This window comes from Ambystoma mexicanum, chromosome 14 (genome assembly GCF_040938575.1).
Source record: "Ambystoma mexicanum isolate Mex_15411 chromosome 14, UKY_AmexF1_1, whole genome shotgun sequence".
Lineage (NCBI taxonomy): Eukaryota > Metazoa > Chordata > Amphibia > Caudata > Ambystomatidae > Ambystoma > Ambystoma mexicanum.
The window spans coordinates 25517849-25543768 of NC_090940.1; the positions used below are offsets into that span (position 1 = coordinate 25517849).

The following is a 25920-nucleotide window of genomic DNA, read 5'->3' on the forward strand; positions in this document are numbered from 1 at the left end:
CATCCTTTCAAGTAAAGTCTTTATATATAAAATTGATCAAATCTCCCTTTTTGCAGACCCAATTTGCATACAGAAGAGAGAATGGGCACCTGAAAACTCCTGAAGGGTTCAGTGGTCTGTTACTTTGATTGTCCTCTGCAAAGTTCCAGGTAAATACATGAATATCTGTCAGTTGTGGCAAGAAAACAGACAACACAGGGGAAATGTATCAAGCAATGTGCTCTCTCCAGCAGGTGTTGCAAGAGATGAAACGTTAGTCTCCCATTCCTAAACCTTCAGCAGAGAAAGCAAATGTAATCAACCCTTCCCGAGGCTTACAGAGCGTCTATGTAGACAGAAAACACACCCTTGACATACACAGGTAGACGGAGATCTGCACACAGCCTCAGAGGAGCACTCAGAAAGGGGTGAAAGCACCCTTGCAGCAGAGCCCTGTATAAAATCCAACATGGCAGCTGACCTTTAAATAACTTTAGGTCATCCCCCTGAGAGATCACCTGACCCCAGTCACATGGGCCAGTGCAAGCACAGAGGTGCAGCTTATCATCCTGCAGCCCACCCAATGGAAGGACCTGTCAGCAGATAGAAGGCAGCCAGCCCAGGCAGTCTGTGACAGTCCTGGAAAGCACCTGCAGCAAGGTAGATCCCGGGTGAAGCCTAATTTAGTGTCTTGTCAGGCGTCCGTCCTGGAGAGAGAGGTGTAATTCATCTTTCATAATGTTCTCGATACAGGGGACCAGTCACTAAGCGCGGGACTGCAATTCAAACCTCTGTTGCTTCAGGTTGTCTTGCTTCCAAGACACATGTGTTGCCCATGAGCCATCTACCCTCCCTAGGAGTAAGGAGTGCAGAACCTCTGAGACCCCAAGTGAGAAGACTTGGCTGGGAAGTGGCAGACCAGAGGAGAGCTGGCCGTTGGAGTGCAACATACCCTGGCAAGCCTAGACCAGAGAGGGTCCATTTGAACATTCTACTGTGAAGTGCTGCAGAGAGGAAGCCCTGCTGAAGGGTAGGACTGGAGAAACACGGGAGAATGTAGAGGAATTGGGTTGTGTAGAAGGCGAGCCCATAGAAGATTAGGTGACCAGCTTTGTGAGGAGGAAAAAGAGTTCCTTTGGGTCAGAGAGGAATGTTCAATGCCAAGTTTTGGAAGAGTCAAAAAGAGGGGAAGCGATTGCCTGGGAGCAGAATGAGACGGGTACCAGTATGGAGTGTTAACCAAGGGGTACCATCTGGGAAGAGAGTGAGAGGGTGGCACAGAAGGAAGACCTGAAAAACACAGGAGGAAATGCAGCGATTTCTTGGGAGCAGAATGAGGGAGTCTAAGAGATGGCATCTGGCAAGTAGAAACGCAAGCGAAACAGAAAGGGGTTCTAAGGTTTGTGGAAGGAGTTGCTTGTGTAGAAAGAAAGAAAGGACAGACTCGAAAGGGCAAAGGGAGGAAAAGGCAGCCATGGATGTAACATAGCAGGAGGAGGGGAGTGGTTAAAAACAGGGTCCTGCCTCTCTTGTCAAACCCCACCATCGTCAGCGATACCTCCCAATGAACAAGATCCTGAGGGAATGCACAAACAAGCATCTTAGGAGGCAAATGTCTGGCTCCGAACACCTCTCTGCCCGAGAGCTGTAGGATTGCTGCAGGGAACTATTGGCAGGGCAAGGGGAGAGCTGGTGAGGATGCCACCCATCTCCCTGGTACAAGAGGATGAGTGGAGGTGGGGCCTTGGTGACTGCATGTAAGATTCCTTGTTTTGGACACCTGAGAAACTTTTGTTGATCGTTGGGATTTTGGTTGCCACAGTTTGGGATATTTATTAGACTTATGTAAAACTGGACCTTGCTGTGAAGAAACCCTTTGGGATAAAAAGGTAAGCAGTAAGCAAGGCCTGTTGTTTTGAATATTTTTGTTAGGAAAACCCAATGGCCCCAATCATCCCTTTAGGGAAGTTTCTTTGAAGTAGTATTCATTGCTGGGGGTACTTGGAGTTCTTTATTCTTCACCAAGCCCTAGATTTATAGACCCTTTCCCTTAATCATTGGGGCCTTTTAAAACATTGTATCTTATTCCTGCCGGGGATATCCATTGCATCACTGCAGTGCCAAGGTTTCCCTTCTGGGTCTATAATTTGCTCCTCGGGCCCTAGTGAGTCTCCTGGGCTTCTGTAGCCCTCCTGGCTGTGTTGGCCATTCCGCTGCTGTTTGCTACGTCTAAGTGTCATCACTATTGTTTGAATCTATTTTATGAGCATTACTTTTACTTGGAATGCAGCAGGAGGTCTGTGACAAGGCTCTGTGTGGCACCTTTGGATCCTGACTGGTGGTGGTTATTGTGGGTAATCTCGTCTAGGGTCTTTCCTTAACACTCCTCTGGTAAGCTTATATGTACGGAGTTGAGGGAGTTGGGCCTTTACTGTCAATCTACTCTTTTTATATGTACACTGTCCTCTGTGCGGTGTGTAACCCAACTACTTATTTTTCCACGCATACATATTTTGTGTGACCTTTACAATGTGTATATTTGTCAGTGTAACCAAGTGGTGTCTTCTGGGGTAATTGTACCTCCCTTGCAGCCTTCCCTCCATCCTAAGGTCCAGCCTGATTGCTCTGCCACACTTACCATTGGAGAGTCTGGGCTTTCCTTTTGGGTGACGGCACATTGTTCCACCATAAAGTTAGATGGATACACAGCCCTCACCAGAGGATTATGCATACAATCTCTGTAACTGAGGGCAACCCCAGAAGTGCAACCACTGCAATCACTCACAGGTGTTACTCCAGAGACTCCTTGGTGAATGATCCTACATGGGCAATCCCACTCGAGGGCAATTGGGCACAGTTGCCTGGATACTAGATTTTACACCAATGGAAACTCCATGGTGGGAACCTCTGCGACAAGTCAGATAAGGCACTGCCACCAACCAGAAGCAGTGCACCTGTCGGGGGCAGCTTACTCATCTTGGTGGTAGCGCCCCATACATATGAGTCGCGTTACCACTGAGAAATGGATGCAACTCACTGGCAAACAAATAGTCAGTAGATCACGGAGCACAGCCAAAAAGTGTAAGGGACTCTCAAATCTGTGCAACAGGGACCTTTCTTCCTTGCAGTAAGTCAGTGCAGTGGTGAAAAGGGGCCGCTATAGAGAGGCGGCTTATGGTCCAAGTGGTAAAAGTGAGTGCTGGGTGATAAGGCAGCGCTAGGAGTGAGAGAGTGCACAGAGGGAGAGCTCCTATGAGTGTAAAGTCCTCTTTTGGAGTCCCCCACATTTTCCCTCTTCGTATGCTGTTATGTATGTTATCTCCTGTACATGCTCTTTTATCAACACGTCCTGGTCTCTTATGTCCTCGGCGCACTCTTTTGTCTTCCTTATGTTCCATCATCTGCAATACACTTTTTTTTACATCATCACCATCTCTTCTGTCCTCTACCCCTCTCCTGCTACCCAATCGTGCTCCTTTACTCCTTCATCATGCTCGTCACACCCCCTTGAATTCTCTTAGCGTCTCACAAACCTTACTTGCCTCTGCAGTTCCCTAGTACCAAATTGTTTCCAACAGTCTTTCTTCCTCTCGCACAGAAACCAGTGACTTCCAGTTGGAGTGCTGCAGCGTGATGGCTGGTGGCAGCCTTACCGGCTGGCATGCTGATGTCTCCACCGTAATGTGGCGGAGAATGCTGGGAATCTTGGGAGATGTCAACATTATTACCAATCCGGAGATCCATGCCCAGGTGTTCGATTATTTGTGTGAACTGTGGCAGAACCTGGCAAAGGTGAGCTGAAAATCTGTTAAAAAATATGCGACAGTAGCACGCCATAGAGGAATTCAACACTGTTTAGTTTACAACATTTATATAGCGCAGCTGTGAACCCATAGGCATAAAGGCGCAAGACAGAACATAAACTCAGACAGGAAGAAATCCGGTGAAAAAGTGGGGGCTAGACCACCAATCAGAGAAACAACAAGGTTTTCAATTTTTTCTTGAAAGATTCCAGGTCAGGTTGATCTCTGAGATCAAGAGGAAGGTTGTTAGATAGAAAGCTCCTTTTTTTGCCTTTTTGGTCTGACTTCTAGGAATGCTCAGAAGTTTTTGATTATTTGAAATTATTTCCGAAATGAGTTGCCTTAAATAGTCAAGCATAGTGCCATTGATGCACTTATAGGTAATCACTCTAAGCCGATATTGTATTTGCACTTCCACTGGTAGCCAATGGAGGCCCCTTCTTGCAGCCGAGATGTGATCGTACCACCGGAGCCCCGAGACAACTCGAACAGCCCCGTTCTGAATGACTTGGAGTTTATTCATGTCTGATTTATTAAGGCCAGCCAATAAACTACAACAATAGTCAATTTTTGCTCCTACAATTGCACAGGCGATTGTTTCAGCATTGGCTTGACTAATGAAGGGCCTGAGCTGAGCAAGGAGTTTTATATAAAAAGCTGCACTGTAATCCAGGCTGCTTACATAAGCCTTCATGAATAATTGCTGGTCCAATACTACTTTACTTTTTTAAGGGGCTGAGAGGCTAGTCTCACCAAGAAGAAAACTAATATAGGCCAAGCCCAGCTTGTGTGCTAAGGTGGGCAAGGCTAGGCTACAAGCAGAAGTTCTGTCTTATTGTTGTTCAGAGCAAGATTGTTGCTCAACATCCAGCTCTCAAGAATCGTGTAGACACGATTCAGTTCTGCCTCATCAACTGATTGGGTGCCCACCATGGGGACGACACAATGGGTATCTTCTGCATAATTCGTGAACATGATTGCTCTAGTAAAGAAAAAAAGGGGACCATGAAAACGTTATATGAACAGGGGGACAAACAAGCACCCTGGGGTACACCAAATTCGATAGGGACCGGGGTCTCTGCTTCTCCTAAGAAAACTCTGCTAACACGGTTGTTCAAGAATGAAGCAACCCATTGTGTAGCCATGGGCGAGAAATTGGCTACTACTGTTGTGGGTGTTCTAGTGGAAATGAGGATGTGGTTGGTCGCCACCCACATAGGATTTTGTTAGAATCTTTTTTTTGAGTCCTTCTTTGTGTAAAGGCGTCAGTGACTCTTCCCTGGCACCTCTACTCCACTTAGGAATTCCTCATGGGAATGTAGCCATTCTGGGATATTAAGTTCCAGGCACACAACCAAGCCAGCGGCCAGGTTTGTTCATGATAGACTTGCACTGAGCAGGTCCAAGGACACCTGTGACGCTCACAGAGCAGTATGAGAATGAGAGTAATGGGTTGCTCTCCAGGAGCACGGTCGTCCTTATGTACCATACGAAGGCTATATGGCGTAGGGTTCCAGCGGCCTCCTTGCTCCATTGGGAACTCTCCAGCCATTTCCTGCAAGCAAAGGCAAGCTGACCACTTCTAATGGCCTAACCGATCCAGAGACCCTGCTCCTATTTGTATTCTACCCTTTCTTTTTCAACTTCCCCCACTCATTACACTTTCCATTTGCCCTAATTACCTTTTCTTCCCCTCCCCCCTCTTCTTGTAACCCCCTTAACATTGTGACCTGGCCCTTCGAAGCTATTCTTTTTGCATGTGCTGCTGTACAAAACTCCTAGATGATAAAAAATGCCAGCTTGAATGCCGAGCCAGCCTCTAGCGTAGGTGCAATCCCCAACCCGAAAGTGCGTGCCACATCACCATCCTTGACCTGGTACAGTGCTCGTTTCCCAAAACGACCACCAATCTTTCCCAACACTGCTGCCTGGCATGAGCTTTTCAACTCATGATGATTTGGGATATCTCACACTGGCAAGTAGGTGTTCTTGCAGTCCACCTGGAAAAAAAGCCTGGAGATGACAGCCAGGAAGAAGGTGGCACCTGGTGTCACGCCACGGGAGGGCCATGGTCTCGCACCAGGGAAGCCCTGTGTCTGTGGGAATGTCTCCGGGCAGAGGATTCAGCATAAGAGGAGTGTCCCCCACAGCAGAGTTGAGAAACACCCCGGAGTAATGGGTCTCAAACCAGTAAGTTATTAGGTCTCGCAGTAATCAGGTTGGTGATCTTACCATTGAGGGGTTTAGTGTCACATCGGCTAAGATCTTACAGTAAAGAGGAGAGGAAATAGCTCTGACACCAAGAAGGCAGGGTTGTTAAACAAATGAGGATCAGTCTCCCATACATGAAGGTGGTCTCAGATAAACGAGGGGAGGAGGTTTCGTATCAGAAAGGGAGTAAGATCACCCACCGGGAAGGTTGGAAATCTTACACCATTGAGGGTAAAGGTCTGCCCTCGGGGAGGTAAGAATGCCACACGCTTGAGTGTGGCCCTGCCGTCCAATACCAGCCAAGTACGGTTTGTTCCCGGTGCGCCATTAAGGAATATGGCGGTGCTTCTCATACTTCATAAAGTTTACAAAACGTCAAAGGATTGCAGAGATGATGTGAAAAGGCTTGCGTAAAACATTTGCAAATGATGTTCTACTGCCAACATGAAAGCGCATCTTACTGGACTGAAAAGCAAGAATGTCTTTATATGGTTTGACATGATCATTATCTGCTATCTGAGCTAACTTCGTTTTTAGTTTTGGCTATTAGGTGGTGATTTAGCGCCACCTATAAGACCTAAACTATTGCATTCGATTACAGCTAAGGAGAAATGGCATATGAGGAGGGATACAGAGCTCTTGTAGGTGCCGTTTGGCTATTTACCCACCTATTGACTGCACATGGCCATATAAATCCCTTTGGCCATTTCTTCCTGCCCCAAAAACATTCCCTTAGGATCTCTTTGAACTAGGTTTATCAAGCCTCACGATCAAACTTTGCCATACAGGGTGTTTCCTGAAAGTTATTCTGTTTCTGCCAGTGGTACTATAGACCCCCTGCTTGAGGATCTGTGCGTTCAGACCCTTCGGAAGTGTCCCTGGACCACCCAGGGGCTGACAAGCTCTCTTCTGGGCTACCTCGCTGCACCCGTTGCCGTTCTACAGATCTTCAACTGGAGAGATGGATGTTGGGAAAGCTTTTCTTTTTGCACCTCCATTGATTCCTATGTGACTCCCTGTCTTTTTGCTTATTTTTAACCCTATCCTGACCTTCGGAGGTCAGTAAAACCTGCTTTACTTCCCTTGCTGGTTTTGCGCATTCTAGTGGGGAAACCGACTAGTCCCTAAGACTGTTGAGTACTGAGAAACGTTAGCGCTCTTGGTAAATTCTCGTATTTTCACCTTCCAGTGGAGTGCAGCCTAAGATGGCCGGGCCACAAGGTTTGTCGCTTGTTCTTTGGCCATCTTGTGTTTTGGCCTTCTCGTGCCAGGATTGCCTTATCTGGAAATCCCTTTCCATGGGAAAGCTCTGGCTTGCACAGGCTAACGGATGTTGTTTGCGCGTGTGTTTCAATGAAGTGAGATGTGACTGTCTAGTCCCAATCCACGTTTCTGGTGCCTGGATGTCTGTTGCAGGACAGATGTGGTGACGAGTGACGATCCATGATTGGACAGCCACTGCCTGTTTGAATGGTGCAGATCCTTCTCACTGGTGGGCTTGGGCTTGCTCCCAGCCTGAATCTTGGATAAAAGGAGGCTCCTGCAACTGTTCAACAGATCACTGTTGGAGCCAAGACCTCTATGAAGAAGAGCAGCCCAGTGACGATCCTTGCAGCTCACCAGCATCGAATCCTATGTTGTCTTGTTGAAGCCCTACTCCTCTGTCCTGTTCTCAAGAAGTTTTTTTAAAAGGTAGCAGGCGCTCCTCTCCAGAAAGAACATGGCATGATAACCTGTTCTGAGATGAGAGTTTGCAGCACACGCTTTTTGCTCACTGTACCTTTCACAGATGGGAAATATCCATTTGCATATCAGTCTTTGTCCCTCCCACATGGGCAGTCCAGCACCGAAATGCTATGGCAATTCCTCTCTGAACAAGAGTACCAACAGCAACCCCATACACGTGTTTCAGCCTTGTTGGGCCTCATCAGTGAGGTGAAGCTGTGCCTCTCTAAGCACAGTGAGCAGGGAGTCCACGTCTGGTTGCCCCCGGGTAACTCAGGGTGACCAACCCCAAGTTCCTTGCAACTATTTTAAAAAAGGTAGCAGGCGCTCCTCTCCAGAAAGAACATGGCATGATAACTTGTTCTGAGATGAGTTTGCAGCTCATGAAGCACAGAAGGCGTTTGTTGGTGCTTCAACCCCATGACCAGTGGGAACAACCGGTCTCGGCCCCTGGTCGAGGATCCATGCCTGCTGATACTTAGGAAATGTCCCTAGACCAACCTGTAGACTGACCACCTCTCTCCTGGGCTACCTCGCTGCAGCTGTCACTGTTCCGACCAGAGCCTTGGAACTTTGCAGATCTACAGCGTGTGCCACTGGGAGTCTGCTCTTGTGTTTCCAACTGTCTCACTCCACGGGAAGCCGTGCTGGGCCTGCCCCTGCGTTCGGCGCTGGACGATTGGCTGTCACTGCCTCACTATTGTAAATACCCAATAAATAAATGGTGACCTTTGTTGCATCTGGTTGTCTTTGCGTCCCTTGGTCAACTGTCCAGGAAGAGTCTGCACCTGTCTTCATTTGGGACTTCAACTCAAAACTGTCTGGGACCAGTTCCTAAGTATTGCCACCGACCGAATTAAATCCAACGACATCTCTTCTGTCTAGACGACCCTTGTTGGAACAGTTTTTATGAAGTCAAACTAAGGGCTTAGTAAAACCATTCAACTGAGACAGTACAAGACTCCACTCTTAGTATAAGGCTGTACCACCTGAGTTCATGGTAGCGTGGACAGAGCAGCCAGGCTTATCTTAGAAGGGAGAGAGGACTGTGGAATCAGTACAAAGAAATTGTGTTATACATGTGGTCCAAAGAAACACTGACACACTATTGTAAAAATGAAGGGTTTATTTAAATACAAGTAGGCCCAGATAAATCGTGGGGGTAATGAGTACTAACACAGTTCATATAAACACATTATAAAAACCCAACACTATGCTTTAAAGTTCAGTCCAAAGCATATACCTTATTTAGAAAACTGACAATATTTCTAGGTAAGTCGGACCGTATCAAATCCATTTAGTATAGGGCACACATGTTCATGGGGAGTAAACCCATTAGTTACTTTCAGATTACTTTACAGTATTTCAAGGGTAGTCGACCCTGTCTGTTCTGCAGTGACACAGAGTTAAAGAATCACATAATCAACCAACCCTGCTACCAGGATGCTTTTCTGAATAGTGGAACACAGATTCAAGGAACAGCATCTATGATAACAGTTATAGTTGTTGAATAAGACCTTTTGGTGTAATATACAATTACAGTTGCTTTTCAGATCAGTGGAACAGTTTAAGGTAAGCAAGAACTATTTGCACTAATTTAGGATTCCACCAGGCAGACGAAGATCAGCTACACCTAATGGCACACAGCTGGTCTAGGCAGGTAAAACCTAAGGATGTAATATACTATTAGTTGATTTTAAGATTTTAAGATCAGTGGAACACAGATCGAGATAAGCTATGATATGATATGATAATGATATGGTATGATAAGTCATTTATAATGCGCCTGTACACAAGTGTTTCTGGGCGTCACAAGACACGGAAGGGGAGACAGAGGGAAGACAAAATAAACTATCTTACTAGGCCTTATGTCATTCAAATTGTGCATGTGCAAGGTAAAGGGAGAGGAGAAGTGCTAGGGGGAGGGAAAGGGAAAGTGCAATAAGCAAAGTTCAAGTAAGTGCTGCCGGGGTGGCCAGTTCTAGGTAAGTGCAAGGAGGCAGGGGACAGTAGGGTTAGTGTGCAGTAGGCCTGGAGGCAGTGCATGGGGGTACTGGTCGTGAAGGAGCCTGGTCCCCATAAAGTTTGGAGGCAAGCCAGGTAACCAGGTAGTGCAGCAGACAAAAACCTTAGCAGGGGAGAGAGAGCGAGAAAGGAGAAGCAAAAAGAAAGGCCTTGAGTTGCTTCCAGAACCTGAGGTGGTCTTGCTCAAGTTTGAGAGGGGCAAGGAGGCTGTTCCAGAGGGAGGCGACAGCTGAGTAGAGAACTGCCCCCCACTCTCAGCCTGGAGAAGCATTTGGCCCTCAGAGAGATGGAGATGGAGATGTATGAGCGGAGGGCTTGCGAAGGAAAGTGTTTAAGAAGAGAGTTGGATGTAGTGTGGTATCCAGCCCCAGAAAGCCTTGTGGATAATGCAGAGAGTCTTGAACTTGATCCTTGCAGCCACCGGGAGCCAGTGGAGAGATTTCAGGGCTGGAGAGATACAATTCCCTGGGCTTGAGGCCAAGGACAAGTCTCACAGTCCCTGTTCTGGATTAGTTGCAGAGGGCGAAGAGTAGAGGCAGGCAGATTTAGAAAGAGGCTATTGCAGTAGTCCAGCCTATAGAGAGAACCAGAGCTCTGGAGACGGTGAGCTTCTGTGGGAAAGTGAGGAAAGGTAGAATACCTCTGAGGAGGTGCAGCTGGTAGTGGGACCTCTTACAGACGTCTGTGATGTGAGGAGAGAAGCAGAGGGTGGAGTCGAAGATGACGCCAAGGTTTTCTGCCTCGCAGGAAGGGGCAGGTAGAGGGCCCAAGGAGGGTGGCCAGAGTGAAAGGGAAATCTGGAGCAGGGGATCCCAATGATAAGGGTCTCAGTCTTACTGGCGATCAGGTAGAGATAGTTAGAGGCACACCATTTCTGAATCGCAGAAAGACAACCAGCAATGAGCGAGAGAAGAGAGGAGGCTGACGGGATACTGAAGGAGAGCGGAGTGTCATCCGCATAACATTGAAAGTTAGGAGAGAAGGTAGAGATGAGATGGGCCAAGTAAAGGTTGAAGAGCCACGGTGAGAGGTTAGAGTCCTGGGGAACACCACTTGTGGAGAGAGCGGTGGTGGAGAAAAAGGACCCCAGTTGGACCTGGGAGGGTAGGTTGTCAACCAGGCTAGGGCCTGAACTGTGATGTCCAGTTTGTCACAGAGACAATCAGGATGGCGTGGTTGACTGTGTCGAAAGCAGAGGTAAGATCAAGAAGGATGAGGACAGAAGGAAGGCTAGAGTCAGATTTGGGAGAAGGTCTTCACAGGTGTTCAGAAGAGCAGTTTCCGTGCTTCTGGCTACTCTGAAGCCAGACTGATGGTCATGGAGACAACCCACAGATTCGGTATGGAGAGTAAGCTGGGAGATGGACAGCTTTTCCAGGTGTTTGCCCAGAAAAGGAGTGATTGAGGTCAGGCGGTAGTTTGCCGGAGAGGAAGGGTAGGCTGAAGGCTTCTTCAGGAGGGGGTGCACAAGGGAGCTTTGGGGACGGGGGGAATGGGAACGTTCCCGTGGCAAAAGTGATTGCAGAAATCGGCCAACGCTGGAGCAAAGGTGTCCATGTGGTCCTTGATGGTTCGGGAGGAGCAGGGTGCGAGAAACCTGAAGGTGTCTCATTTGCTAGTCCCCGGGGATCTGTCATCCAGGTGGCCAGGACACGGCCCTCACTTTTGGATCCAGTTCCTGGGGGTGGACTAGTGCGGGAGGATCACCTAGCTGAGGGCTCTTTGGGGAGTGGAACACTGGATGGCGAGACGCGGTTTCCCCTTCCCTGCAACACCTTTACCCCGTCCTACCAGGTAGGATACTTAGGAAATCAACTCCGACACCCCACCCCCCCGTCCCAATACAAGCACTTTCTCATCCAAAAGCTCACTGAGAGAAAACGGACCAATACCGTAGCCGTATACCTGACATGTTCCAATAAAATGGTCAGGCAATTACTGACCATTACACATACCTGACTTCCATTACACTTACCCACACAGGTAAAAGGCAGAGCACGAGAACCTACTCTGTGCAAGTCAAAGCACACAAGGAAGCAGCAGTTCCAAGATGGCAGTTTAATACTGTTGGCCAATAATTGATGTAGTAACCCTGGGGGAGACTACACAACACTTGTCCTCTTGTTATTTGGTAACCCACTTATTGGTATAGGCCTGTACTACACAGGTTGGTAGTGTGACTGAGCAGACTGGCTTATCTCAGGAGGGGTAAATGTGCTCTGTAGAGCTGTAGCAATTAAATCCACAAATACAAGTAGCTAACACTTACACTCAAGGTTTTTGTTATGAATAATTATTTAACAATAGTTTTTAAATAAGCATTCTTCAAAAACGGCAAGTCGGGTAATAATCAAATCTACTTTTAAATACTTTTCCAGAATCGACACAAAGCTAGTAGATCCTCTTTAGAGATGTGTCTTGCACACTTCCTACACCCTGAGGTGACTTCACTAACTAGGACACAGTAATGGCATTTATATATCACTAGAACACTTTTGTAAATTCTGAGGTTCTGCAGAAAGGAAAGGTTAAGGGAAGGATAACAGTTAAACAGGTTCTCAGAGAATGTGAGCACTTAAATCTTCCAATGAAGTCTAGACAGGCCTTTCCCAGTAATAATAGTTTAAAACCATAGTTAGCACCTCTAAGGGACAGTAAATATCAAAGTCAAGTGAACTGCAAGAGTCTGCAGGGAGCCAGGTCAGCCAAAGTCAATTGGAGCAAAGTCTATAGAGCTGAGGCACTTCTTAGATGACAGTCTTGCACAAAGTTAGAGAGTTTGTAGAAAAATCACTCGTAGGGTCACAAGCTGTTACACTTGTGAAGGGTAGAGCTGAAACTCTAGCAAAGTAGCTACTGCAATTCTGAACTGAGAAGAGCAAAGCTAAAGATACTGAGGTAAGTACCCTTTGGTTAGAAGAAGCGTGGTCCAACTGGCTTCTGTGTAGTTGCAGCGCGTAGATCCTGGGTTCCTGGGCTTCCGTCGTGGAGACAAGAGGGAGGACGTTTGGAGGACTCCTGCATCAGCAATTCGGAGGTCTGTGGCACCTACGGCTCTTTTCGGATCAGCAGCACTTCGCGGTTTCAGCGCTCACTAAACAGCACCACCACGGATCTTGGATAACGGTTGGGCTTCCTTTGTTTCTTGAGTCCAGCAATCTGGTGCAGTGACTTGAGCTCTGGTCGCCCTGCTTCTGGAGGGTATTGGGGAGACTCCTGGAGCTTCTGGTGGGATTGCAAACCTTGCACTGGATTATGGATTTCTCGACCCCTGGCACTCGGTTCCTGCAGCAGCAAAGAAGTAAAGCCAGTCAAGGAAGATGATCCAGTGGAGTTTGTCTCGGGGTTAGTTGGTCCCACTAACCCAAGGGAAGAAGTCGTCCCTTCCGGAGCTTCTCTTGTTAATCAGAAAAAGGAGTTTCAGCAAAGCAGCAGGGCTTCCCCGGTCAATTCAAAGATCCAAGAGGATGCAGCAAGCTTCGTTCACGGTTTCTTCTTTGGGTTGTTCTTCCCAGTGGTCAACTTGTCTTCAGTCTCAAAACCCTCACCTTTTAAGCATGTTTCTCCCATTCACATACAGCTTAGCTGCCACTCAAACAGCAGGGTGGTTGTCCTGAAAGGACAGCCCACCAGCCAATCAGGACTGGGTGCATTCAGGCATTCCAAAAGACAAAGGATAGGGGAGTTTTGGGAACCTCCCTCATAGCTCTCAACTCACACGCTTTTGGCGGGTGTCACCCGCCTTGTAAAGGGCTGACTCACCCGCCAAGCCTCCTGCACGCCCATTCACTCCAATGGGCGTCTCACCCGCCAAAAACAAAATCGGGTGATTTCACCCGCCTTTGCAGTACAAATGGTTGAGGGCTATGCTCTCTCACTTCCTGCCCTTCCAGACACACTGGAGCCAGAGGCGGGTTTCAGGACTGAAGCCTGCCAAAGGCAAAACAAAGGGCTCAAACCTAGCTTGGCACACAGAGTAAAACTCAAAGACCTCACAAACAGAAAATGGCAAAAAAAGACGACTGGGCCATTTTGACAGAATGGTCCCCCATGGGTGCTGCTTCAGCTGAGGATTAAGCCTGCGGTAGAAAAGCATAATGATAGGAACTTTAAACCACTAATACCAGCCATTGAAAGTAGTGAAGGTGACATAAAAAATGTTACATGAGTAGGTTGGATAAGGGGCTACTAGGTAACCCCCCCCAGCACTCCACATACAATGGTGTGTGTTGGACCTACAAAGAGAAAAGGTAAGTAAAGTCAATTTCACTTTACTATTCTTGGGGACAGTAGTTCACACAGGAAAAGGTATTTAAATCTTATGAGAAATCAAAAGGATTTCTCTGCGACACTGCACTGATGGTGTTGTGTGTCACCATACAAAAAGTTGATGCCTATGGAGTTTGTCAGACTCCACAAACAAAGGAAACACAATACAAATCCGGTCAAAACACATGAGAGAGTGAGAAAAAGGGCTCACTCACTCCAGGGTTAAAATGAAAAAGTCCTAAAGTCCAGCAAAAGAACTGGCGGTCTCTAAGGTTGAATGGAATTAGCACAGAAATTAGAATTCGATGAGATTGTGTCCTCCGATGTATTCCACATCTATGACAGTAATCACCACAGCTGTGCTGCTTCGGATCGGAACATTTTCTGTGTCCTGCGTCAATGACGTCGATACGCCCCTTCAAGGACCTCCTCCGACAGCCGACGTCACTGGATGTTATATGTAGGACGCACGACGCCCGTAGCATCAGTTCCGTTTTTTTCCACGAACGTGTTCGCTTCGGAATCTCTGCGCGCCTCGGTTCTTCCACCTATTGAATCGGTTCTTCGTTCTTAGTTTCTTTTTCGAATTGTCGTCGTCGTCTTCTACTCAGCGGTTGGGCTTCAAGAAGTGCCGTGGCTGCGGATCCAAGATGTCACTTACGGACCTGCACAGCGTCTGTCTGTGGTGCCTCGGCGAGGAGCACGCTACTGATGCCTGTGACGAATGCCAGTCTTTGACGTCGAAGGCCTTGCCGGAGCAAAAGAAGAAGCTTTCTGTAGGTAGGTTTTCCAAACCCCGTAAATCGAAATCCGCTGGGCTTTCGACCGATGATTCGAGGGGCGATTCTCTGCGTCGGCGTGAGTCCAGGGGGTCTCGGTGCCGGAGTGGTTCCCGCCATTCCTCTGTCTTTTCTAGGCACTCGTGGAAGTGCCGTCGCCTTCCCCGTCGTCCTCCGAGGACTCCGCCAGACGCCGGGTAGCTTTTACCAACAAGCATTCATCTCCGGCGGAATGAGACGCATTTCGTAAGGAGATAATGGCGATTTTCGAATCGCAGGGCTCCTTTCCATCCGTGCCTTCAAAAGAAGGCGGCAAGGAACGTGCTAGGGCCACCGCTCGCACGCCTTTGGGCTCGGGCAGTCGGCGCGATCATCGAGAGCCGTTGAGGTCCCGATCGGACAAGGTAGATCGCTCTAGCCGTACCCACTCCAGGTCCCGGACCACGACGCCCTCGAGACCGTTGGAGCCTGTGAGGCCTTCTAAGAAGGCATTGACGCCATCAGCGCCATATCATTCGAGGGACTCTCTCGAGGCTCCGCCTCCAAGGAAGTTATCTACGCCATCGGCGCCGAGGCCATCAAAGGACACGCTCGGGACTCCGGCCTCAAAGCAGTTGTCGACGCCCTCAATGCCTTTTGAGGTGGCTTTATCGGAGGTGCCCCGGAGACCGGTGGAAACCCAGAGGAAGGCCCTGAGTAAGTCAGTGAGGCCTGTGTTTGAGCCTTTTTCTGTACCCTCATCCAGGGATTTATTCCAGCCTTTGGATTACATCTCTGAGGTGGATGAAGGGTCAGATGTGGAGGGGTTTGTTTCTCTTGAGGTTTCTGATGCCGGTTGTCTGGTCATAGCCAATTTGTCAATCTTTACATGACGCAAGTGGTCTTGATACCTCCCCGGAGGTTGAGTTTGGCAGGCCTGAGCCTGGTACACATGCTGACTCCTCGTACAGGCGCCTCATGTCGAGCGTGACGGAGTATCTGGGGTGGTCTGCTCCACTTGTGGATTTTCTGCAGGATGACCTGACAGATATCCTTGACCAAGGTCCATCCACTGACCCTGTGTTGCCATTTCATATGTCCTTACAAAGAAGGGTGGCGGCTTGGACTGCTCCGGAGAGTCTTCCGGCAATAGATAAGTAGTTACCGACAAAATACCGTACAGCCAGTGGCGACCCCTGCTACTTGTCCAGGCACCCCACACCGGAGAGTTTGGTGGTACAGGCTGCTACGGCCCCAGCAAAGCAGGCGTCGTACCCTACAATCCCTCCTGATAGGGACGACAAACGCTTTGATGGTTGGGTCGAAGAAGGTATTTTCTTCTGGGGGTATGGCTTTAAAAGCAGCCAACTCAGTTTGTGCACTTACAAGATTCACTCGCACTCTGGAATTGTCTCTTTGGCGGCTGAACATATTCCCGAAGGGGAGGAACAGGATGGTTTTCTTGCTCTTGTTCAGGATGGCAAGGTTGCCATGTGTGAATCCGTTCAGTTGGGTCAGGACGTGGCAGACTGTGTCAACCGGTCCATGGCGGCGAGCATCGTGATGCGCAGGTTTGCGTGGTGCCGGAAGTCGGGGTTTGCTCCTGATGTACAGTCCTGGCTTTTCAACATGCCCTTTGATGGTGACCATCTTTTTGGCAGCAAGGCTGACGAGATCCTTGAGAGTTTGCAGACCTCCAAAGCTGCAGCGAAGTCGTTGTGCGCTGCAGTACGTCAACCTCTGCCTTTTCGTCCTAGGGGACAGCAATGGAGGGGAGGTGCCTTTCGATACTACTCTTCCTTTGTTAGATCGAGGGAAGCTACCAGTCAAAGGAGCCAACGTAGGAGTACCAGAGGTGGTAAACAAGGTACTTGAGGTGCCAAAGCCGCTCGGGCAGTTGCCTCTTTGCCCTCAGGCACTGCCGCAGCCGCTTCAGCTCAGTCATGAGGCCATGTCCCATGGTTCGCCGGTTGGGGGAAGGCTGGTGCAGCATCTTGTCGAATGGCGTGCCATTACTTCAGATGTGTGGGTTCTGGAGATCATAGCCCACGGCTATTGTCTTCCTTTCCGGCAGAGGCCTCATGACAATCCACCGGGGAAGCTCTCTTTGAAGAGTCCGGATCCGCTCCTTGCGCAGGAAATCAAATCCCTGCTGGAGAAAGGCGCCATATAACTGGTGCCTGTAGCGGAGAGGAACAAGGGATGGTATTCCCCATATTTTTTTATCCCGAAAAAAGACTGGGGATTGAGACCCATCATGGACTTGCATGGTTTGAACAAGCTCCTCAGGAAGGACAAGTTCAAGATGGTTACTCTCTCTCAAGTCCTCCAGGCCCTTCATCTGTCCGTCACCGCCACTCCCTTCACAAGCTGGGCTTCTCCCTCAACTTAAAGAAGTCCCACTTGACACCTACCCAGCGGCTCCAGTACATCGGAGCAGTGCATCCCTGGGGCTGTGTTCGCCTCCCCAGGTCAGGGCTCATCACATTCTGCCGATGGTGCGCAAGTTTCAACATGCCCACAGTCTCCCGGCGTTCGAGTTCTTGAGGTTGCTCGCCCTCATGGCATCCTGCTTTCTACTGGTGCCAGAGGCCAGGTTGCGGATGAGATCTCTGCAATGGGCTCTCAAGATGCAGTGATCTCAGTCCTCCGGGAGGATGTCGGATCCCGTTCAGGTGCCGCCCTCGGTCACCAGGATCTTCTGTGGTGGGCCGTCAAAGGCAATCTGATGAAGCAGGCTCCATTTTGGCTACCCTGGCTGGAGGTAACGATCGTGACGGACGCATCCCTCACGGGAAAACTCATGTCAACAAATTGACAGTCAGCGGTCGTTGGTCTCTGCCGGAGCCTAGACTCTATCAGTCTGTTGGAGCTGCAAGCTTTCAGGCTAGCCCTGAAGGCTTTTCTGACGTCTGTGCGGGGGAAGAATGTCCTGATTCTGACGGACAATACAGTGGCGATGCACTACCTCACCAAAAAGGAGGGGGCAGGGTCTCTCCCACTGTGCAGAGAGGCGATGCAGCTCTGGTTCTGGGCCATTCAGCAGGAAATTTCCATCTCGGCAGTTCATCTGAAAACGAGGCGGCGGACGCTCTGTGCAGGCAGAGCATGGTCTCTCACAAGTGGGAGCTGGCTCAGGAAGTTCTCTTGGAGGTCTTCGCCCTTTGGGGGACCCCACAAGTGGATCTCTTCACCACCAATATCAACCGGAAGTGCGAGATTCTGCTCGTGGGAATTTCCTCCAAGAGGAGCCTTAGGGGAGGTGTTCGTAGTGGAGTGGTCCTTCCCACTGCTGTACACGTTTCCTCCAGTCCCCGTCATTCCGTAAGTGTTGCAGAGGTTACGGAGGTTCGGTTCCCGAATGATCCTCATTGCTCCAGCATGGGCCAGGAGAGCGTGGTACCCAGACCTTCTCGACATGTCCATCTTCCCTACCGAGACGATCTGCTCTCATGGGAGGGGGGGTCGGGTTCTCCATCCAGAGGTCAAGTCTCTCCGCCTTCATGCTTGGTATCTGAAAGGTTGAGGTGTAAGGATTGGGACCTCCCTGAAGACGTGATGGAGGTGTTGCTTTTGGCCAGACGGTCCGCAACGAAGTCCTTGTACCGTTGCCGTTGGAGAAAGTTCTGCGACTGGTGCAGGGTACAGAATGTGGATCCTTTCTCATGTGCATTCCTGTGGTTCTGTCTTTTTTGCTTTCGTTAGCCCACAAGGGCCTGCAAGTGGGTACCATTAAGGGGTACCTTGCGGCACTGTCCATATTTAAGCGCGCGTCTGAGGAGTGTTCTTATTTTAAGATTCCTTTGATTTCTCAGTTTCTGAAAGGGCTAACTAATGTGTTTCCACCGTCGCCTTTCCAGGTGCCGGGATGGGATTTGAATTTGGTTTTAAAGTTCCTCATGGGAGCTCTGTTTGAGCCCTTACATTCTTGTCCATTGAGACTGTTAATCTTTAAAACTGTATTTTTAGTTGCGGTTACTTCCGCACGCAGTGTGAGTGAGTTGCAGGCACTTTCTGCCAAACCACCCTTCGCTGTGTTCCTTAAGGAGAGGGTTGTCCTTAGGGTTCGTTCTTCTTTTCTTCCGGAATTTCATTTGAGCCCGAAGGTAGTTCTTCTGGGGTTCTATCCTCCTCCGCATCCTGGTAAGGAAGAGGAGAGGCTCCATAGTCCCGGGTCAGCGTGGACGATCAGCTCTTTGTTGGATACGCTGGGAGGCATTTAGGTCAAGCTGTTTCTAAGCAGACCTTGTCCCATTGGATCATCTGGTCAATCTCTGAATGCTACCGTCTGGCGTGTAAGGACCCTCTGGTAAGCTTACAGGCCCATTCTACTATGGGTGTGGCTGCCTCTTCCGCTCCGCAGAGGGGTGTGCCCATTTGTAATATCTGTGAAGCAGCCACATGGGCCTCTGTCCATACTTTTGTAAGACACTACTCCCTGGATTCTATCCATGGGCAAGATTTAGCCTTTGGTAAGACGGTCCTCTATTCTGCAATTTGATTGGGCATTCTAAAATATCTAAATTCTTTACCCACCTCCATACGTTGGTACTGCTTTGGGAGTCTGTCATAGATGTGGAATATGTCGGAGGACACAATCCCTTCGAAGAACAAGTTACTTTCTTACCTTGTAACCTTCTTTCGATGGGATGTTCCTCCGACGTATTCCACATCGCACCCTCCCAGCCTGCCCCTCTCCAGAATTTCTTATGCGATTGCAGCTTCCGTTTCCGCAAGGCTTTCTGTAGTCATACTGGCAGAAGATTGGTGCCACACGTTCTGGGAAAAAACTACAACAGAGGCTACGGGTGTTGTGCGTCCTACATATAACATCCGGTGACGCCGGCCATCGGAGGAGGTCCTCGAAGTGGCGTATCGACGTCCTCGACACAGGACGCAGACGCCGAACATTTTCCAAAGCAGCACAGCTGTGGTGTTTACTGTCATAGATGTGGAATACGTTGGAGGAACATCCCATCGAAAGAACGTTACCAGGTAAGAAAGTAACTTGTTCTTCTCCCTAACAAGAACAAGTAACACACAACAGTGAATGGCACACGTTGCGGTGAGGGGGATCTAGGGTGGAAGGGAGCCTAAAGAGACCCAGTAACAGTGCCACAGTTACAAAAATGCAAAACACCCAGATTCAACTTCCCAAGAGGGGTCGGGGTCAGCTCAGTTTTCAAACACAGCACAATGCAAAACACCCAGATTCAACTTTCTTAGAGGGGGAAAGGGGGGCTCAGTTTTCAAACATAGCGCAATGCAAAACACCTACATAAAGGCTCAGTTCTCCAGCATGGATTCACATGCTCATGAATATTTACCATCGTCAGGCCTGGAATCCTTGGTAAAAGAAAAACAGTTTCACCACTGGCAGCCATCTTCAGATTTTTACAGCGCGTTCAAGTGTTGGGAGTCCTCGTGTATTGCTCCGAGCTTTTCTACGTTATCGCGCTTTTTTGATAAAAAGTTCCTATTTTGTGTCAAATAGAGCCTGTGTGCTCTTTCGCTACTTTGCACGGCAGCAGGGATCCTTTTGTTGGCGTCTTTCAATGGCCCTCAAGGGCAAAATTTGTCGAGCGTTTTCATCGAAGATTCCAGAAGCCCATCGGCCTACACTGCACACCGGAACATGTCGGAGGAGGAGGGTTGTTCCCTCTTCAAGCTCTGCTCCAGCTGCGGATTGATGAACGTGTTTGTGGAGCACAAACGCTCCCAGTGCCTCTGTCGCCATCCGGACCACAGGGAAGTGGATTGTGAAATCATCTGCCTTGGATTCTCCAAGCGCACCGTCAAGGATTGTCATAGTAGGTTGGCGGCGTGGCTCACCCGTAAGACCTCTACCCCATGTGGCAAGCAGGGGCATGCCTCACCCAGGTCCGGCTGGTCGGAGGAGCAGGATTTTAATACCTTTTGAGGGCTCTCCACCCAAGACCGGGTCAAGCACCGCAAGTCTGTTTCTGTTGGTGTTACTGCGTAAGCGGGTCCCACAGCGACCAGGGTGCGCTCGTCTTCACTGTCTGAGTCCATCTCCAGTCATCGCTCCAGCTCCTCCTCGAAGAGGAAATCGGCTAACCCATGGAAGCTGTGGGAGACGTTTTAGGAGACCAAGGCGCAGGGAAAGGTGTCTGACCTGCCCCTGAAGGCCCAGGTGGTCCAGGCGAAGTCCTCCTCGACGATTGAGATGGTGGCAGCTGCCCTCTCGAAGGCAAAAGGAGCTGACCTGGGTCAGGGAACCCCAACTGCGCCCAGCGTGGCCCTCCCCCCGAGCGGTGGAGGAAACACTGGAGATGAGGATGCCATCCCTAAGCCAGAGACCGACCCATCAGGACGTGACAAAGGGAGAGGGGGCAGTGGTGGCCTCAACCGTGCTCCAGGGCACGGATATTTCTTCTTCTGATGAGGAGGACCTGGTGTCCGTTCACGGACATGGGGAACGACAAGGATGATGGCAGAAACGCAGAGAGGGGGCATGACGATGTCGGGAATGCCGACAACGACATTGGCGTTGGGCCCAACAAGCCTGCTCCTCCCCCACCCCTGCCCCCCCCCCCCCCCGGTCACCCGACACCTCCCAGGGTTGTATCGCTGGACATCCTTTCAACTCTGTGTCTGAGATGCAGAAGATGATGCCGACGGCACCTCTGGCACCGGGCCCACCGCCAGTGAAGAAGAGGAAACGGCACCCTACGCCTGAAACCTAGTGATACACATCTAGAATGTCATGATGCTATTCACGGGGAGTAAAACCTTGGTGTACACATCTAGAATGGCAGGATGCTATTCATGCACAGTAAAACCCTGTGATGCACATCTAGAATGGCAGGATGCTATTCATGGGGAGTAAACCCCAGAGATGCACATCTAGAATGGCAGGATTCTCTTCACGGGGAGTAAACCCCAGAGATGCACATCTGGAATGGCAGGATGGTGAGTAAAACCCTGTGATAGACATCTAGAATGGCAGGATGCTATTCATGGGGAGTAAACCCCAGAGATGCACATCTAGAATGGCAGGATGCTATTCACGGGGAGTAAAACCCAGAGATGCACATCTAGAATGGGAGGATGCTATTCATGGGGAGTAAACCCCAGGGATGCACATCTGGAATGGCAGGATGCTCTTCACAGGGAGGAAACCCCAGAGATGCACATCTAGAATGGGAGGATGCTATTCATGGGGAGTAAAACCAAATGATACACATCTAGAATGGCAGGATGCTATTCACGGGGAATAAACCTAGTGATACACATCTAGAATGGCAGGATGCTATTCACGGGGAGTAAAACCTAGTGATACACATCTAGAATGGCAGGATGCTATTCATGGGGAGTAAACCCCAGAGATGCACATCTGGAATGGCAGGATGCTATTCACGGGGAGTAAAACCTAGTGATACACATCTAGAATGGCAGGATGCTATTCACGGGGAGTAAAACCTAGTGATACACATCTAGAATGGCAGGATGCTATTCACGGTGAGTAAAACCTAGTGATACACATCTAGAATGGGAGGATGCTATTCACGGGGAGTAAAACCCTGTGATACACATCTAGAATGGCAGGATGCTATTGTAAGAAGATTCAATTCAACACTACAGCTAAGTCAATGCCTAGTCTGGGATACTGAATGGAAACCCTTATTGATATATCTTTACGTCCAGTTCATGCGTTCTGGGTGACTACCCCTATATAACACCCCTCTCTTGGAATCCCCCTGACCCCACTGAGCCAAGAAGTAGTTCTGTTTTGCAAGTTTAAAAGGTTTATTTGATAATTTAAACAATAGATATATATATCACACTTTATAATAAATTAATAATTGAATATCACACTTAATCTGAGCAGTAATCAATAATGGATAGTCCGGCACTAGCACACTTCTTTATAATCAATGATGAGTGGTTATAGGATGGATAAGATAGCAACAATATTTTTATGGTTTCAAATGGATGCAAGGTGGAATGAAATTGCAGTACAGAAATACGCAATATGATTTCAACAAAACAATGTAATCACTTTTCTCTGGCAATCCACTCCCCCCTTTATGCAATGCAAGGAAATGGAAGGAAAGCACACAGTTCTCAAAAATGCAATCAAATGTAATTCAGTTCACCCCAGCAAGCTTAGACTACAGAAGTTTGAAACACAGGCCCAAAATGCTTTTATATGTGCTGGCAATGAAGTGAAAAATATGCTAAAATGCTTTTAATTCCCTCTAGAGGTTCAGGGTGAGTGGTATCTAGTTAATATTAGTCCAGGCTCACTCTAGCAATGATTCAGGGATGGTTCTTAAGGGGCAAACACATTTTTAGCAGGGAAAGCAAGGAAGCTGCTGTTTTCACACGTGGCTGGATTTTTAACCAAATCGCGGTAAAATTCGCGAGTGCGAGGATCGTGATTACGGCGAAAGTGTGAGGAGGTGAGATTCTAAGCTTTCAGAGGAAAGTTAAACCAAGTTCCTAGCCCAAACGGTTCCAGAGATACGGACGATTAAATAAAGGTAGTTTTTCGGATTTGAAATTTTAAAAGTTCAAAGCGACAGGTTACAGCTTGCAGATAGAAAATGACAGGTGACAGCTTTGCAAATGACAGGTGAGAGTTAGGAGGCAGTTCTGGTTAGATTAAAATAGATTGAATTATATTATTTTAACTAAGAGATTGGTTCTGCACAGTTCTGCTAGGTACTCACAATATATTTAGAAATAGGCCTCGCCACGGATCTGGTCAGGTTTTGGACTGCACTCCGGTCTGGTCTCGGCACTTCACAGTGATCTGGGTCAGCTCTCTGGTTCTGCTAACAGCGGTCTCCGGTTCAGCTGGTCTCTCTCTGGATACAACACTGCTCTCTGGCAAATGGCAAGAGTTCTTGCAAAGAATTCAAACAGCTCGCCTGGCTGTGAATAGTGGCAATGATTTGAGGCCTGCTAAAGAGGGATTTAGCTTGTAGTTGACCTCTCTGCTACAAATTCTGGAGTACAGTCTTGGTCTCTGAAGGTGGATAGATTAAAGTCTCTATGTTGGCTCTCTGGAGGTTGATGGAGGTAAAGTATGGATTTTCCCGGCAGAGCGTCCCGCAGCAGATGGAATAGCATGTCCCTATCTGTCCTGACTGTCTTCTTTTATGTGTTTTGAAAGTGGGTGGAGAGGCTAGCTTTCTAGGCCCTACCCCTCTCCACTTGTCATTGGCCACTTCCTCCTCTTCCCCTTGATTGGGGGAATGAAATTAAGTGTCATCATGATGAGGTCTGTTTATGATACAGAGAACCCACCCCTGTCAACTTTACACACAATCTATATCTGATCCTAATAGAAATATTTCATAGATAGACAGTTGTTTGGAATTGCATACACGCATCATGCATTTACTGATGGTAGCCCCTGTTCCAATTCTGTCGTTTCTAGGAGCTTGGGTTCAAAAATGGCAACATATTTCACTTTTTGGTCGGGTTACCAATATTGGATTTGTCCCCGCATTTACACAAATGTCCGCAAAGCATGTGGGCATTAGGTGGTGGAGTGTCAGATTTTTAACATACATACATTTAGAGTAATATCCTCTTTTCCGCTAAAACCCCCCCTGAACATACCACCGGGTCCTAACACGTCTTCAAATGTGCACAGAAAAATCACAAGAATAATGATATCACTTATAAAATTTTCACAAGTCCGCTCTATGAATGATCCATCTTTTTAGATTTATGTTCTGGCCCCAAAGGGGTGTGGTTTCCCCCAGCACAAGGTTGAATTTCTGGTTTTTCCAGTTCTGCCAAGCCAGCTTGCTCTCACAGGCAGTGCTCCTCCCCTTTCCTTCCAGGAGGAAGCCACTTTTACGATCCCCCCAATAAAACATTTGCCTGAGTCAGGACAGGGCTTTGTTCAATTTCCTGCAGAGCCCAGGTAATTCAGTCAGAGAAGTGTCATATCCCTTTTGGTGGGAACAGCAAAAGGCAGCTAGGCCTGCGAACACAGCTGTTGTGCAAGTCTCAACTCCTGTCGGGGGTAGCTGGTGGGCAGAATTCAGTTTCATTAAGCCAGGTTTCAGATAAAATGTCACTTTTTGTTCCCCAGTTTAAGTCAAGACAATTTTTACATATGCAGTTAGAATGCTGATTCTAAGTTCAAAACTATGACATTTAAACAGTGACAAACTATGTGACACTCAAAAGTAGGTCACTCAGTTAATTTAAACATTTTCGATTTTTGGTAGTTTTAAATCCAGTTTCAGTTAGGCTGCTGCAGACCTGCAGAGCTCAGCCAGTCTTGTTATGAACATTCAAGTCACTTCAGAATATAACTTTACATTGTATCCACCTCTCAGTAAGTCTTTCTTTGGCCTGCTTTGGGTTCATTTATTCAGTTTTACACAAAAGTCTGGTGGTTTTAAAACGCCGGCTTTCTGATAGTGGTGAGTACTGGTAATGCAACCATTTTGGGGATTTAAGAAAATGAATTCCCCACAGTTCTAGGTTGCTTTTGGCAATCAGCATTGCCATTCCCAATGGTTTCAGGCTACTGTGTGGGTAGTCCAATGGTGGTTTTAGGCAGTGCCCTTCTGTGCCCATAACATCGGCAAAAATGGGTGGCAGCCTATTCTTCATGCATTTCCCTGGGCATTTTCTGGGAAGCTCTGGCTATCATGTTTTCAATGCCAGTACTGCACAGTTTTTGTGGTAGGGCTCGGATGCATGGGTAAAAACATCCCACACTATTCACGGGGAGTAAAACCTAGTGATGCACATCTAGAATGGGAGGATGCTATTCATGGGGAGTAAAACCTAGTGGTACACATCTAGAATGGGAGGATGCTATTCATGGGGAGTAAAACCTAGTGATACACATCTAGAATGGCAGGATGCTCTTCAAGGGGAGTAAAACCTAGTGATACACATCTAGAATGGCAGGATGCTATTCATGGGGAGTAAAACCTAGTGATACACATCTTGAATGGCAGGATGCTGAGTAAAACCCTGTGATAAACATCTAGAATGGCAGGATGCTATTCACGGGGAGTAAAACTTAGTGATACACATCTAGAATGGCAGGATGCTATTCACGGGGGGTAAAACCTGTGATACACATCTAGAATGGCAGGATGCTATTCATGGGGAGTAAAACCTAGTGATACACATCTAGAATGGCAGGA

At 48.3% G+C, this 25920-nt stretch overlaps 1 protein-coding gene across 8 annotated transcripts in view; it reads left to right on the forward strand.

Annotated features, from left to right (window-relative positions):
- Positions 1-25920, forward strand: part of RALGAPA1 (Ral GTPase activating protein catalytic subunit alpha 1) — a 1128412-nt gene that overhangs the window by 544730 nt on the left and 557762 nt on the right. For all 8 annotated transcript variants that reach the window (XM_069638431.1, XM_069638437.1, XM_069638433.1 and 5 more), the window contains one exon: positions 3578-3771. In XM_069638431.1, coding sequence (XP_069494532.1) covers positions 3578-3771 — 194 coding nt within the window. The remainder of the gene's footprint in view (positions 1-3577; positions 3772-25920) is intronic.